At 45.3% G+C, this 15,659-nt stretch overlaps 1 protein-coding gene across 2 annotated transcripts; it reads right to left on the reverse strand.

Moving 5' to 3' along the window:
• Nucleotides 1-1,000: 1,000 nt before the first annotated feature.
• On the reverse strand, nt 1,001-15,379 carry LOC109879656 (importin subunit alpha-4). Of its 2 annotated transcripts, none has more exons than XM_031792729.1 (16): nt 15,106-15,379; nt 12,474-12,518; nt 10,804-10,893; nt 10,637-10,666; nt 10,391-10,539; nt 8,133-8,218; nt 7,790-7,876; nt 7,538-7,707; nt 6,699-6,743; nt 6,470-6,601; nt 4,402-4,530; nt 4,070-4,174; nt 3,879-3,950; nt 3,568-3,730; nt 3,328-3,422; nt 1,001-3,022 (listed from the first exon to the last, which is right to left on the reverse strand). In XM_031792729.1, the coding sequence occupies exons 1-16, from the start codon at nt 15,172-15,174 to the stop codon at nt 2,924-2,926; spliced, it is 1,566 nt and encodes a 521-aa protein (XP_031648589.1). In that variant the 5' UTR covers nt 15,175-15,379; the 3' UTR covers nt 1,001-2,923. The 2 variants fall into 2 exon arrangements, with proteins under 2 accessions (XP_031648589.1, XP_031648588.1); XM_031792728.1 differs by having other exon boundaries at nt 7,790-7,882; nt 15,106-15,378.
• Nucleotides 15,380-15,659: the final 280 nt, after the last annotated feature.

Raw genomic sequence — 15,659 nt, forward strand, 5'->3', positions numbered from 1 at the left:
AAATTATAGGCAATTAGCAAGACACCCCCAATAAAGGAGTGGTTCTGCAGGTGGGGACCACAGACCACTTCTCAGTTCCTATGCTTCCTGGCTGATGTTTTGGTCACTTTTGAATGCTGGCGGTGCTTTCACTCTAGTGGTAGCATGAGACGGAGTCTACAACCCACACAAGTGGCTCAGGTAGTGCAGCTCATCCAGGATGGCACATCAATGCGAGCTGTGGCAAGAAGGTTTGCTGTGTCTGTCAGCGTAGTGTCCAGAGCATGGAGGCGCTACCAGGAGACAGGCCAGTACATCAGGAGACGTGGAGGAGGCCGTAGGAGGGCAACAGCCCAGCAGCAGGACCGCTACCTCCGCCTTTGTGCAAGGAGGAGCACTGCCAGAGCCCTGCAAAATGACCTCCAGCAGGCCACAAATGTGCATGTGTCTGGTCAAACGATCAGAAACAGACTCCATGAGGGAGGTATGAGGGCCCGACGTCCACAGGTGAGGGTTGTGCTTACAGCCCAACACCGTGCAGGACATTTGGCATTTGCCAGAGAACACCAAGATTGGCAAATTCGCCACTGGCGCCCTGTGCTCTTCACAGATGAAAGTAGGTTCACACTGAGCACATGTGACAGAGTCTGGAGGCGCCGTGGAGAACATAAGGAATTTGAAACATAATAAGGAATTTGAAATTATTTATACTTAAGTACATTTAAAACCTAGACTTTTACTCAAGTATTATTTTACTGGGAGACTCACTTACTGGAGTCATTTTCTATTAAGGTATCTTTACTTTTACTCAAGTAAGACAATTGGGTACTTCTTCCACCACTGGCATTATACATTTGTGCAACTGTCCTTGTCTATCAGTTTTGTGGACCCCAGGAAGAGTAGCTGCTGTTTCTGCAAAAACAAAATGGGGTTCCAAATAAACCGTGTGCATTTGCCATGGTTCTCAGTTTACCGAGTGAAAAAACATAAGTTACCAAAATTAAAAAACACAAAGGCAAAATGGATTTCAACTCATTTTCTTTAATATGCACAAGAGTTGAAAGGAACATTGTGAGCCACCTTAAAGAGATATGGATTCTAAAATGTATAAAAAGTAAGACAGAGGCCAAAATGCTATCTGTTGCTTTTTCGTCTTTAGTACATGTTTCGTTAGCAAGTAAAAATCTTGCCCAAAAGCATAAGCTTGTATCAGTTTGATACAAGACAAAAATTCCATTCTTTAAAGTGGCTCTCATTCTATGTCTCTAGAATCTAGATCAATGACTGTACACCAGCTAGACTTTGTTCATCGGTTGTGAATGGCTAGTCCAAAAAGGCGTGGGCCGCTCCCCTGAAATAATCCCCATTCCTTCTCAGTAGTTAGCAGCCAAAACGTAACTACATTAGTCCAAATGTAATTTGTTTTTTTCCAGTCCCTTCACAAATAAATGCTGGAGGGAAATCAAGACAAAAGTCGAGTTCACAAGATAATTTTCAATCAAGTCATCGATCACGTTACACGTTTAAACACAAAACTTCCCTGTTAATCTTTCAACAGTAAAAACATTACAGCCATCGATGGATGACTGGCAAAATGCAGCTGCTTTGTACAGACCAAACTTCAGACAGTTGGGGAAATACTCTTAAATTGTAGAATTAGATGTAGCATATAGAACAACTGTATGGTCAATGGACCATTGCAATGCAACCATAGCTCTGACTTATCGAAGCAAACATTGCTTTCCACACACAGTAAGCAGAGGGAGGGGTGACTCTGAAGTGTGCATAAGACTGAATAGAAACTGCAGATGTGGAATCTACACAGATGAAATCAGTGTTACATCGTCTTTCTCTGTCCCTCTACCAATATATCTTTCCAAAATATTTCCTCAAATTCTTGAGTCATTAAATTCAATGTCCGACGATGTCTCCCCTGCAAGAGGAGATGTGTCTTTTGGAAACGCCCAGTTGAAGCCTGGTTTTTAAGGCTTATTCGTTGTTGAGGGGTTTCTCGTTCAGAGGATAGAACCTGGTAAGAGGGACTGATCCAAAACCCAGTTTAAAGGTTCTGAGGAGAGGTGCGTTTGGTTCCAGCTCAACTCCATTCCCCTCCTCTCAACCCAAAAACCATTCCACCAGCAAGCCATCCATAGATCAATGCTACAAAGTCTTCCTTGTTATTCATTTCAGAATTTCCCTGTTGCATAATTTTAAATATATTTTTTTGTACTTTAAATCCATTGTATTTCATGATGATTTCACAACTAAAAGGAATAATATTATAGTGATAGGTGGTTGTTGAAATCTGTTCAGTCCACTTGGGAATATGTCGACTGCTCACTTCTCTACCCTCTGAGAAGGGTTTTGAGAGCATTCATTCTCAGTGTTCTGTTCCAAAAAAAAAAACTGTAGTTCAATGAGGACTGAATAATTAACAGCCCTTTGATGAGGTCATCAATTAGAATGTTTAACAAAGGACGGCCTAGATGCTGTCCGTACTCCTCAAGAGTCAATTAACTCGGAGGTTGAGTGTCTTCAGTCGCTGTGTCCAACGTGCTCTGATCCCATACCATGAGACCAGACTCCAGAGAAGAGCACGCCTTTAAATGAGACCATTCCTCTTCTTTGTTGATATGACGATTGGTAGAACAAGATCATTGGTCCATGCACACAGATGACTTCAGTCTCTTCAGGGTGTATGTGTGTGTGAACGTGTCTGAGTAAGAGGATAATAGCAACTTTTTGGCAACTGCAGGAATGTTTTCTCTTTCTGGAACATTTATAAGCATCGCTGTGAGATGCTTGAAAAGAGATGGATAACAATGATCCTTCCTTCAGTGCTTGAACTGTTGTTGTTAGTGAGTCAGTGATTGATGTTGGGAAGGAGGTGACTGGAGGGTTCAGAGCAGCTAGAGAGTTAGACCTACTAGGTGGACGTTTGCCTTTAAAACTTGAACTCCTTTGCTTGCAGGTTGGTGGCGGGGTCAAAGTTGAAGGTTCCGCCCTGAGTGGCTTCGGGGATCAAGCTGGGATCCTCATCAATCTAAAAAGAAAGGAGGAGAAAAAAATGGATCAGGGTGGTGCCATAGATGAACAAACACACAGAGTGGAGACTCGATTCACTGTCACTACAGAAAACAGGTCAAATTTTCATTCAATTTTATATAGAATTATGTAACAAGGCCTATAGCCGATTCCTCCGTCTTACCCCATTGACAGAGGAAGTGGAGGAAAAAGGCCCTGCGTTTCTGTAGCACACATCCTACACCCAGCACAGCACTGTCAGGACAGCGCTGGGTTCTAACGGTGTGCAAACTGTAGGGCTTCTGTCAGAGCAGAGGTACTCACATCGTCTCCTGAGAAGTACTGGTCGATGATCTCGAAGGCTAGTTTGTAGATGTCCTCGTTTTCATGCTGCTGAAGGTTCTCGATCTTCTCTAGACCTGATGGGCAGAGAGAAATTAGCATGAAAGTCCATCACAGTGAATCAATCTAGAATGTGTGTTTCACAGTAACACTACACTGTCATACAATGGCAACATGGTGAACTGACACACAAGCACTCCCCCCTCTAACCCACACACTGACCTCCACACTCCTCTATGATCTCAGCGATGGTGCTGGCCTCTTCCCCGGCCATGATGAGGACGTTCTTGAGGCCGTCTAGGACCACCTGAACCACCTGGGAGTCCTTCACAGACAGCAGGCTGCAGAACGGAGGAACCACATTCTGCTGCACCAGGTACTCCACCTATAGGGTCGGGTAGAACATAGCAGATCAGCCTATCAGGGCCTTGCTTTGCCTACAGACGGGTAAACTTAACCAGCCAATCAGGACCTTACAAAACGCAACGCTGTATGGATTGGGTATTGATGGAAACAGCCCTGGTAGAACATACCTGATCTTTTCTTCCACTTATTGTCAAGTTGCTGATGGCCCAGGCTGCCTCCTTCTGTGTGCCAAAGTCTCCCTGCAGACAAACACAGAGAGAGGTTGTCAGTGGTTAGGGTAGTGTTCCTTACAGATCTCCACAAGGACATAGGGGCTACATAATGCTTCGTAGGGCTACATAAGGGCTCAGCGACTCACCTTAGCCAGCTGGTGGATGATCATGGGCAGCAGGCCAGCGTCGATGACGGCCTGCACCTGCTGCTGGTTGCCTGCTGTGATGTTGGACAGGAACCACACGGCCTCCTAGTGGGCGGGAGGGATACACACACACACAGGAAGCCATTCAGCTGAGAGAAACCCACAGACACGCACACCATGGACCACATGAGTACGACTGAGACCGTTACACAGAGGTATAGATACTGTTGGAAATAAACGACACTGGGGTCCATCCCATTTCAACGCTACAGGACTTAGTTACAGCAAAACAAACATATGCCACCAAAAGCATCTAAAAGTGTGCCTGTTACCTTGTTGATCTTCTCCTTGGGGTGTGTGAGCAGGTTGGGGAAGTGCGAGAGGACGTCACAGTTGAGCACCACCTGCGTCTGCTCGTCTGTCCCCGTCACAATGTTCCCCACTGCCCTCAGAGCTGCAGTCTACAGGATATGACATCATAGGTGGTTAATGACGTCACAGGAAGTCACACATTCCATACAGTAAGTTCCAGGTATATTACCCTTCCCACAAGCCTAACCTCAACCATTAGAGGGAAAACTGGAAACTGACCTTAGATCAGAGTAGGGGTGACTTCATCCTACTTAGGGATGTGACGGTCATGAAATTGTCAGCCGGTGATTGTCAAGCAAATAAACTGTCAATCACACGGTAATTGACCGTTATTTAACATAAACACGTTTAGCATCTCCTGGCTTCCACACAGCCTACAAGTCACCGATGCAGACCTTTGGAACATCTAATAAATCCATGTAATATAGCCTACACCCTCACAATAAATCCACTATTTATTTTAGACAGCTCTAAAGAAAATGTAGTCTATTTCAGAAGAACAGAATGGCATACTCTGAGTTGCCCTTATGTTAGGTCCTGATCTGGCTATGGCATATGACTGTGGGATACACTAGTTTAGCAGACAAGCATTATTTTATAGTATGAAGAACACAATTGAACATAGCTAAATTAAATAAAGGATATTTTCTCCAAACAATTGAAGTTGTTTGCAAATGCGGCTATTCTGTGTTGAGCAATAATAAAAAACAGGTACTCCTATATGTTTAATTGAGTTATTTATGCAACTTTAGTTGATACACCAACGTTGGGAGATAGAATGCATTAAAAATTTTAACATAAGGCCGCATGATGCGACTGATGATGATTTGAATAAAGTCTCATGAATGGCATGAGCACTGTTTCTGGTGCAGGCTGCACACCATCAGTCTCTCATTCACAAGTTGACAAGCACTTGATAATATTCTCAACGGGCCTCGAATTTCCCAGTGGCATCACCTTGTGTGACCTTAATCACCTAAAAAAAATCTGCCTGTCACGTGATCAGGTCCTTCTCACAGGCATCTCAGCTAAGTAGGCTACAAGTGAAGACCGACACATCGTGACGAAACTGCGCGCTTCGGCTTGATGTTAGAACTGTCCACATTTAGCCTACTTTTCATCAGCCAACAAGATGAGTAGGTCTAACGAACAGCAGAAGCAATAGCCTATGTCAATCTACTATCCCCCATAGTACAAAAATGTACCTATTCTGTTGGTCCGCTTGTCCTGTGAAATAAATAATTATTCTAAACATACTCTGGGCCTGTTGTGGAATGCGATAAAGCCCAAATTAATACAACCACTCGCATCAAAAAAAACTTTAAAAGCAATGAGGTTGATGCAACAGATCAGAGCATTTCTCTTAAAATGTTGATAAACTATTAGGCTATTTCATTACATAAGTGCAGCAATGCGCACACGGCAGTAGGCTATAAGCATGAATGTTCCAAAATTCAATCAATTAGCAGGAAAACACTTCTCAAAGTGAACGTAAATGCGAGTCTGCATGTAATGCTTTAATGTAATGCACTTATATAGTGAATGGAGGACGCTGTGGTTTATTTTCATGCCAGCCAGGTAGGCTATACTCCTGTTGTAAAGAGAAGCAATGTGCTTAATATTAGGAAAGTTGAGAAATAAATATAGTAGGCCTAGCCTATAGAAAGCTGATGGGAACCTCCTCTTTTTAATAGAAGCCATCACTGTTCTCTCACGCAATTGCATAGCCTATTAAAATGTTGCGCAACATGAGCTCTCATTAAGTGTTTGATTAGATTTTCAAATACATTTGCATTAATGTCAGAGTGATTAGAGGGACAATAGAGTGCTGAGTACTAGGCAGTTAGCAAGTTTGGTAGGTTACTAAAGAACAGCAGCAGCAGAGCTATAGAAGCCTAGTTACCCTGACTAAACAGTCACGTGGCATTTGACTGCGGACATGACTAATGACCATTGATGTGGCGGTAATAACGGTCACCGTAACAGCCCTAATCCTACTTCCAATCAGGGGAAAGGAAGTAGACATACCTGAACTTTGACCTCTTGGTGGCTGAGCAGGGGGACGAGGAAGGGGACAACCCCCGAGTCGATGACCATCTGGATCTGTTCGTTCCCTCCATCTGTGAGATAGGACAAGGCCCACACTGTATCCACTAGGATCTGACCACAGAGAGAGGACGGATTTAGAAACAGGGAATTTCCATAGGGAATGGCAAAGCAACTAGCTTTGCTGTTGTGATAGTAGGGTGATACTTACATTTATATCAGTGTGGTATATCAATACACAGAGAGCAGGTAGAATCTGGAAGTGGTAGAGAGGAGAGAGAGTCAGGCATAATGATTGGAGGCGTACAATGAAGCGACTATAGATCAACCAGCAGGACCCAGGGTGTTTTCTGTTTCAGCAGGCAGACACTGCAGACCTCCAGGACCAGGCTAGAGGATGGTTGGGAACAGGGAAGTAGAATGCTAGGCAGCACCCAAAGTCCCAGACCACTTTCCCTAATCAAATCCCCCATCGTCTGATTGTCCTCAGAGCCAAACACATGGAACACAGCCAGAGCTGTTGGGCAAAGGGTTCAACTAATATTGTAGACAAACGTCTATGTGAAGATCATAATTCAGTCAGATTGGCCTCCGAGTGGTGCAGCAGTCTAAGGCACAGCATCGCCGTGCTTGAAGTGTCACTACAGACCTGGGTTCGATTCCAGGCTGTGTCACAACCGGCCGTGACCAGGAGTCCCTGCCTTACAAATGGCCCAGTGTCGTCTGGGTTAGGGGAGGGTTTGGCCGGGGGGGGGGGGGGGGCTTTACTTGGATCATCGCGCTAAAGCGACTTGTGGCGGGCTGGGCGCCTGCAGGCTGACTTCAGTCGTCAGTTGAACAGTGTTTCCTCCAACACATTGGTGCAGCTGGCTTCCTGGTTAAGCGGACAGGTGTTAAGAAGCGCTGTTTGGCGGGTCATGTTTCAGAAGACGCATGACTCGACCTTCTCCTCTCCCGAACCCGTTGCAGCGATGAGACAAGATGGATATCAACGAAATCCAGCTCGATTGAATGACTGTGCTGGGTCTCACACACCTCTGTCTGTCTTACCTCCTGTACTGTCTCCATGGGGGGCGGTGGGTCCTTGTTGCGGCAGAGGTTGACGATGACCCAGGTGACGTTGCGGAGGAAGGTGATGGGGATGGAGGGGTTAATAAATGACAGCAGGGGCTTGACCACGCCCAGGGAGATTACGTAATCCCTGCACTGCGGTCCATCGCCTGCACGGGAAGAACACAGGTGTGTCATTGACTGGCATCGGCCAGTGTGTGTGTGTATGCATGTGTGCGACCCATCACTCACCGATGATGTTGCCTAGCGCCCACACGGCCTGTTCACATACGTTCTGGTGAGGAGATTGTAGCAGCCGCAGAAATAGAGGCACAGCATCTGGACATGTAGAGAGAAAGGCAGACCCATATGTTAGACAACGTTGTAGACAACAAAGAGAGACAGAGACATCAGTTAGACAGAGGTAGAGTGAGGGTCTGGCAAACAAGAGACAGAGAAATGGGGAAGACAGCTGAGAACAGGTGTTTCTATACCAGGAACCAGATGGATAGGTTGGCTCATATAGACCGGTCCATTATGTATGCCTGATGGGTCAGTTTGAAACTGGGCCACAGAAGAACTAGCAACTACTTACTAGATTTGACAACTGCTTGAGTCTGTTGTGACGTCCCTGATGCTATGTTGGTCAACGCCCAGGCAGCCTCAAACTGGAGAGAGGGACTGGGGAAGAGGAGAGAGTAAATGAGCCTAGCTATATGAAGAGACAAACAGAAGCTGTCCCCAGACAACAAAACACGACCAATAAGCCCATCAACAGCACATGGCTACTGATCAACAATCCATATCAACCTGCATCACCACTAACCCCCACCTCGGTCTAATGTGGTCTTCTGTGGCTCCTATATACCTTGTTTTTGAAAGAAAAGCTAAATTTTTCAAATTGATCTGAAATACAGTGTAGACATTAATGTTGTAAATGACTATTGTAACTGGAGAAGGATGATTTTTAATGGAATGTCTACATAGGTGTACAGAGGCCCATTATCAGCAACCATCACTCTTGTTTTCCAATGGCACGTTGTGCTAGCGCAAACTGCCTCTAACCAGAATAGAAAGGAGTAGGAGGCCCCAGTGCACCACTGAGCAAGAGGACAAGTCCATTGGAGTGTCTAATTTGAGAAAGAGATGCCTCACAAGTCCTCAACTGGCAGATTCTTTAAATAGTACCCGCAAAACAATAGTCTCAACGTCAACAGTGAGGAGGCGACTCCAGGATGCTGGCCTTCTAGGCAGAGTTCCTCTGTCCAGTCTCAACACCAACAGTGAGGAGGCGACTCCGGGATGCTAGCCTTCTAGGCAGAGTTCCTCTGTCCAGTCTCAACACCAACAGTGAGGAGGCGACTCCGGGATGCTGGCCTTCTAGGCAGAGTTCCTCTGTCCAGTCTCAACACCAACAGTGAGGAGGCGACTCCGGGATGCTGGCCTTCTAGGCAGAGTTCCTCTGTTCAGTGTCTGTGTTCTTTTGCCCAGCTTAATATTCTACTTTTTATTGGCCAGTCTGAGATATGGCTTTTTCTTTGCAACTCTGCCTAGAAGGCCAGCATCCCGGAGTCGCCTCTTCACTGTTGACATTGAAACTGGTGTTTTGCAGGTACTATTTAATGAAGCTGCCAGTTGAGGGACTTGTGAGGCGTCCGTTTCTCAAACTAGACACGAATGCACTTGTCCTCTTGCTCAGTTGTGCACCAGGGACTCCCACTCCTTTCTATTCTGGTTAGAGGCCGTTTGTACTGTTCTGTGAAGTGAGTAGAACATAGTGTTGTACGAGATCTTCAGTTTCTTGGCAATTTCTCACATGGAATAGCCTTCATTTCACAGAACAAGAATAGACTGATGAGTTTCAGAAAAAAGTCATTTGTTTCTGGCCATTTTGAGCCTGTAATCAAACCCACAAATGCTGATACTCCAGATACTCAACTAGTCTATAGAAGGCCAGTTTTATTGCTTCTTTAATCAGAACAACAGTTTTCAGCTGTGCTAACATAATTGCAAAAGGGTTTTTGAATGATCAATTAGCCTTTTAAAAGGATAATCCAAGTTTAGCTAACACAACGTGCCATTGGAAGACAGGAGTGATGATTGCTGATAATGGGCCTCTGTACACCCGTGTAGATATTCCATTAAAAATAAGCCGTTTCCAGCTACAATAGTCATTTACAACACTAACAATGTCCACACTGTATTTCTGATCAATTTGATGTTATTTTAAGGGACAAAAAAAAGTGCTTTCTTTCAAAACAAGGACATTTCTAAGTGACCTCAAACTTCTGAACGGTAGTGTATGTGGGTGTATATCTATCCATCTCTCTCTCTGCGTCTCCTCACGCTCCTGCCTCCATCACCCAACCTCCCCCACCCTCCTGTTTACACAAAACACAAACCACCCCCCCTCCAGGAGAGTCCCCCCTAATCGCTCCCCATCCCCACCACTGAAGAGACAGAGCTGTCAGCTGTGGGGCAGTGCTAGTGCAGCAGAGCGGTACACACACTTTCTCTCCTATCCGTCTGTGTGTCTGCAGCCTGCTACAGTGTTCACATCAGCCCAGCCATGCAGAGGAGAGGGAGGGCACACCAGTATCCCCAGAGCATGACAGAGAATGTAGAGAGAGACAATGGAGAGAGAGCAGTCTGACACATACGGGGCTAGTCTACCCACTCATTCACACTCCGGTTTTCAGACACCTCTCCTTTCGCCCTTCTCTGACTTTTGAAAAGGGGCATCACACAGAATTACCACAGGGGCAATTTACCACCATCTTTGAATTACTCTTCCAGGGCAAAGGTGCCCCATGACCCATACAGTCTCTTCCTCCCCCCATAAAGCAGACTTACTTGTCGTCCCTCTCCAGGCATTTGACCAGGATGGGCAGGATGCCGGACTTAATCAAGTCGTCGATGGGGGGGTTTCTGTCACTGGACAGGAGTTTTCTGGCTGCCTGCACGGCACTGAGCTGGATGAGTCCGTTGTCACTGACAGCATTCTGACAGGAAGGAGAGCGAGAACACGAGGTTAGCACCAACAGCTCAAGGTGTATGTACGGGATGGGTCCCAACAACACTGACAGAATGCAGGCTTACCTGTAAGATGGCTTCCAGTGTTACATTTTGCTGCAAAACAAAAAACTAGAGTTGTGAGATTTGCTGTAGCTACGCGTTTACATGTTGCAAGGTTAGAGATAGGAAACATATCCCTGTCATTCCTGAACTTGAAGCCATAGTGTGAGAGAAAATGAGGACTGACTCACCCCTTTGAAGTCAGAGTCTATGTCTGAGTCTTCCAGGCTCTCCTCCTGTGGAACGTTCCTCTTCTTCAGAAGGTGCTCATCTCGTTTGTTCTGGGGGGGGATATATATATATATATTTTAAGTGTTGAATCCTAGAAGGAATATAGGAGTGAATGCTATTGGAAACATTCACCCACACAGCGAGGGAATAGATTCCCTGCTTGACTCCTACAGGCTAAGACTGCTCCCATAACCTCCCAGTGATGTTAGTGGCAGATAGCACGAGGGAGGAATGCATCCATCTCTGCACAGACGGTTCTCTTCTGCAGCACACATACTGCTATGTGAGAGAACTGCTGTGTCACTCATCCTACATTAGTGGTTTGCTCTTCTGTAAGGGTAGGGCTTTTTAGCATAAAAAAAACTGAAGTTCTCTCACTTGTCATCAAATCATACAGGCCTACTGGATATGTTTCTACAAAACTGCTGGTCAGCTCAGACTTCCTGAAACACTTCTGCAAGCTGCATTCAGAGGACACGTTGGGGCCTTAGTGCAAAGACCAAGGGCTCAGAGTAGAGCTGGGCGATATGGACAAAAATCCATACCGCGCTAAATTGTCTGAATTGATGCAATCATGATAGGTTTGGAACATTGATGTGCACCACAGTTTAAAATGATCCTTTAAGCTACTAGTATGATGCTTGTACATTTTCTCAAATCACCCATTTTAGAAAATGTATTTGATTTCAAACTTCTCTTTTCTCTAATATAGGCGTCTTATCGCAATGAACGATATCAGCTAAATGCCTTCAATAAGTGACCGGTATGGTCGGTGTCAATCATTTTATTGTATCATCCATCTCAGCTCTAGCTCAGAGTCATATTCCAGTGGAATGAAGTCCCCCCCCCCCCCCCACAGATGCTGATCTAACTTCAGTTTGGCACCATCCCCTCTAAAAGTCATGGTTCTACCCAGAGCAGCTGCTCTAGAGTCATACGTCCAAGACAAGCCTGTGTGTCTGATGAACCTACTTAATGGCCCCTGGCCAGAGCTCTGCAGGCCAGGAGAGGGAAACCCTCCCCAAGGCTGAGGGGTAAGACCAGTCTGGCCTCTCTGACAGGGTGGGAGAGCGAGAGAGGGATGACCTAAATACAGCCAAGGCATCCTGACTCTTCAACAACAACCTGAGCATAAGAAGGGGGGTAGTTTCCTCACACACACCTACTTAGAAACAAAAGGACTCAGCAGACAGAGCAGCCCATAAGGGGCAGGGGGTGGACCAGGCTGCTCGGTCTCGGCCAATTTGATAAACAGAAACTGCAACATTTCCCATCAAAATAAAGATTAATTAATTCTATAACCCTGCTTCCACCTAACATCCACATCCCAGAGAGACTTAACAGGCTGGAAAAAGGGCCTGCATGTATCAATACAAAAAGACAGTGTCTGTCTGTTGTGCCACACATACCTAAATAAGAGGTACATGACAGACACTGCAGCACTGGAATGGCATCTGTGGAGTGGGCCAGGACACAAACAGAGACCAGAGAGGTGAAGGGTGAAACTCAAGAGGATAGTGTGGAGATTTAGCCTTTCTAATTTCAGTGTGGGGAGGAGCAGAAGTAGGCTAATGGGTTAGTTCATTAGATGCGACAACTATAAACAGTCAATTGAGATGCTGAGGCTCACCTTTCTCAGCTCCACTGTCACTTCATTGCGATGTCTTCGCATAGTCTGTAAGAGAGAGAGGAGAACAGTCAGAGATGAGCCTAACTACTGGAGCATTAAAAAGACAGCCCATACACTCAAACAAACCACATGCAATGTTAGTCCATTGGAACTGGCTCCATTTTGTTTACAGACTGGGCTTTAGATTACAAGTGTACTGCTGCATGTTGGCAACAGGCGGCAGAGGATCATGTTAACTTGATTGCCAGTCGGGGCATCCTGGTTCCTATTACTAACGCTGTGTAACCTCCCTCATGCAAGCAATGATTCTGTTTACATTTATCCACCAACTCAAAGGTGTGACTCGCTGCTGCTGGCAAAACCCTGCCCCTGATCTGACACCCTAACTCAAGGTCGCAGTAAAAATCTGATGTGGTTCCGTATGTGTTTGAAACACTCCATCTATTGAAGACGGAACACAATGTTTTGCCAACACTGCCTTTTGTGGGAACGGTGTTTAGGGAGGATAGTGAATCAGCCATGAGAGAAAGCCTGAGAGTGGCTCAGCTGGCCAGCTGGGAGGAGGAAGTCAGAGACCTCTGAAACTCAACAACGATCGATCAAATCTATGGAATTCCAGGCATTTCTTTAGGACACTCATTCCATGCTGGGACAAGAGGGTGACTTCCTGTGAGAGGGAAGACTGCCTCAGCTCCTGGACAACACACCAGAGGTCTTCAACCTTTCTTTACATTTGAATACTACTTATCCTGCATAGCCAATGTTGATTGTGGAGTATCCTGTTATATGTTGGGATTATTATTGTAACAACGTCATACACGGCAGTCACTGTGGCCCTCTGTGGTGGTGTAGGTCAGAACTTGTGAAAGGGATACATTTTCTGTAACCTACAGCTTTTAACATTCCTTGAAGTCTAAACACAGCCTAAATCTCACTGAAGATGCTGTGTGTGTCCTCTGATGCAGTAGAATTCAGCACCAAATCAAATCAAATTTTATTTGTCACATACACATGGTTAGCAGATGTTAATGCGAGTGTAGCGAAATGCTTGTGCTTCTAGTTCCGACAATGCAGTAATAACCAACAAGTAATCTAACTAACAATTCCAAAACTACTGTCTTATACACAGTGTAAGGGGATAAAGAATATGTACATAAGGATATATGAATGAGTGATGGTACAGAGCAGCATAGGAGCAGGGTGAGTGTGTTGCCCTGGGGCACTTCTATAGATCTAATAGGTTACTGTGCCTAAAGGATAGGGGCTGTGTCTGGACAAGGCCTTTCGTCTCTGACAACAAGTGATCCATCTCATATTCTTGGCTTAGCTGCTGCAAGCTTGTCAGCGGGGCTGGTGGGTCGTCAGACATGTGCAAGTCACACTGGCACTTGGTCCCAAAACAACCATGCCGCACTTCTGTTTCCTCTCTGCTCAATATAGCACATACCAGATGGACAGTAATCCATCATGCCGAGATTACTGTGTTTCTAATACATAAGAATATGGGATAGTCAACATGTAATGTCATCCCAAAAGTGGAATATTTATGTTAAGGATGTGTGATCTATACAGATACAAGGGAAATGGCATGTCCATTTGAATTCAATGTGTGGCCCTAATCATTGAGTACTGGGTTTTAATTGTACCTTTATTTAAGTAGGCAAGTCGGTTAAGAACAAATTCTTATTTACAGAGACTACCTACCCGGGCCAAAACCCGGACGACGCTGGGCCAATCGTGCACCACCCTATGGGACTCCAAATACAGCAGGTTGTGAGACAGCCTGGATTCGAAGCAGGGTCTGTCGTGACGCCTCTAGCACTGAGATGCAGCGCCTTAGACCGCTGCGCCACTCGGGATGTTTATTGAATCAGCATGGTGACAGTAGCATCATTAGCTTTAGTTCCAGATGTGCCATGGTGCAACTGCTCTAACTCACTGTTTGTTGAACACCCACCCTGCGGTCACTGGGTTATTGAATTGCAAGCTGTTCATTCACGTAGGAGTTAGCTGGGTATATTATTATAAACTGATTAATAACGCCGAATCTCAACTGTTGCAGCCGTAGAAGTTGAGTTGTGCTAGTTTTGTAACAGTTAATGTGCATCATCCGCCCATTTTAACACATACAACTAGCTATAATTAGCTGGTTTGGTTAGCTGGTAAGCGTATCTAGCTCAGTTAAGTTACAGTGACTGACTTGCCAACTCGAAATATCAAATGTCATGCCCATGACCAACATCAAGATAGTTAGTTGTCTGATGCCGTTTACCAATTATAACTATTACTTTAATTTAGTTTAGTTGATGCCAAGAGTAAATTTCAAAAAATATGTTTGTCACAACCTAGCTAGCTGCTAGCAAGCACAGAGTTAGCAACTTTCCTGGCTAGCTAGCAGGCCTTGCGAAAGCCGCGCCCGCTCCGCATGATAAACTTTAGCTAGTTAGTGAATGTGGATGATATATCATAATCTGCGACACATTATAGAAAAAGAGAACTTCAACAATGACTGACAATGAATACTGCAGCAACCAAACCGAATTGAGAGCTAGGTAACCCCGAGTGTTCGCAAGCACTCGTTGCTAACGGCTAGTTAGCCAGCCAACTAACGTTAGCCTAGCTGGATTCTCACCTCGACATCGCGCCCCTTGTTTTTGAAGCTCTTAATTCGGTGGTTATCCAAGTCGGCGTTTTCTGCCATGGTTGTCTGTGTTCGGGATGTTTAGCTAGTCCTGCACTTGAAGCTCCGGTGGGAAAAGAGAAAACGTACTGCTGTTTTGCCGAAGGGTGGCTGGCCAGACGTGATACACCGCGATGGGATAATCTCGTCAAGGAGGAGCCACGGAATCCTGTCAATTGGGGGAGGAGGACCTATGGCTAGTATGTGTGCATGGTGTAACCGACTTCCTTGCAACATAGTTGCGCAATGTAACTAGTTGATACCTTTAAATTGCTGCAATATATCCAGTTGTTTTTTAGTCTCCAATGAAGATACTGTACATTATTACCAAACGACTTGCTAATCAACTATGGCTGGCTACTTTACACTGATTGCTTGCTGTTGTTGACAGATAGGTTGGATTTGAGCCCAAAGGGAGGAAGGACTTCATTATGAAGAATCACTGAAGATCAATGCTTCACAAATTAAACAAAAAATGAATTGACTTTACTGTTAATCCACACAAA

The sequence above is a fragment of the Oncorhynchus kisutch genome, linkage group LG16 (assembly GCF_002021735.2).
Source record: "Oncorhynchus kisutch isolate 150728-3 linkage group LG16, Okis_V2, whole genome shotgun sequence".
NCBI classification, from domain to species: domain Eukaryota; kingdom Metazoa; phylum Chordata; class Actinopteri; order Salmoniformes; family Salmonidae; genus Oncorhynchus; species Oncorhynchus kisutch.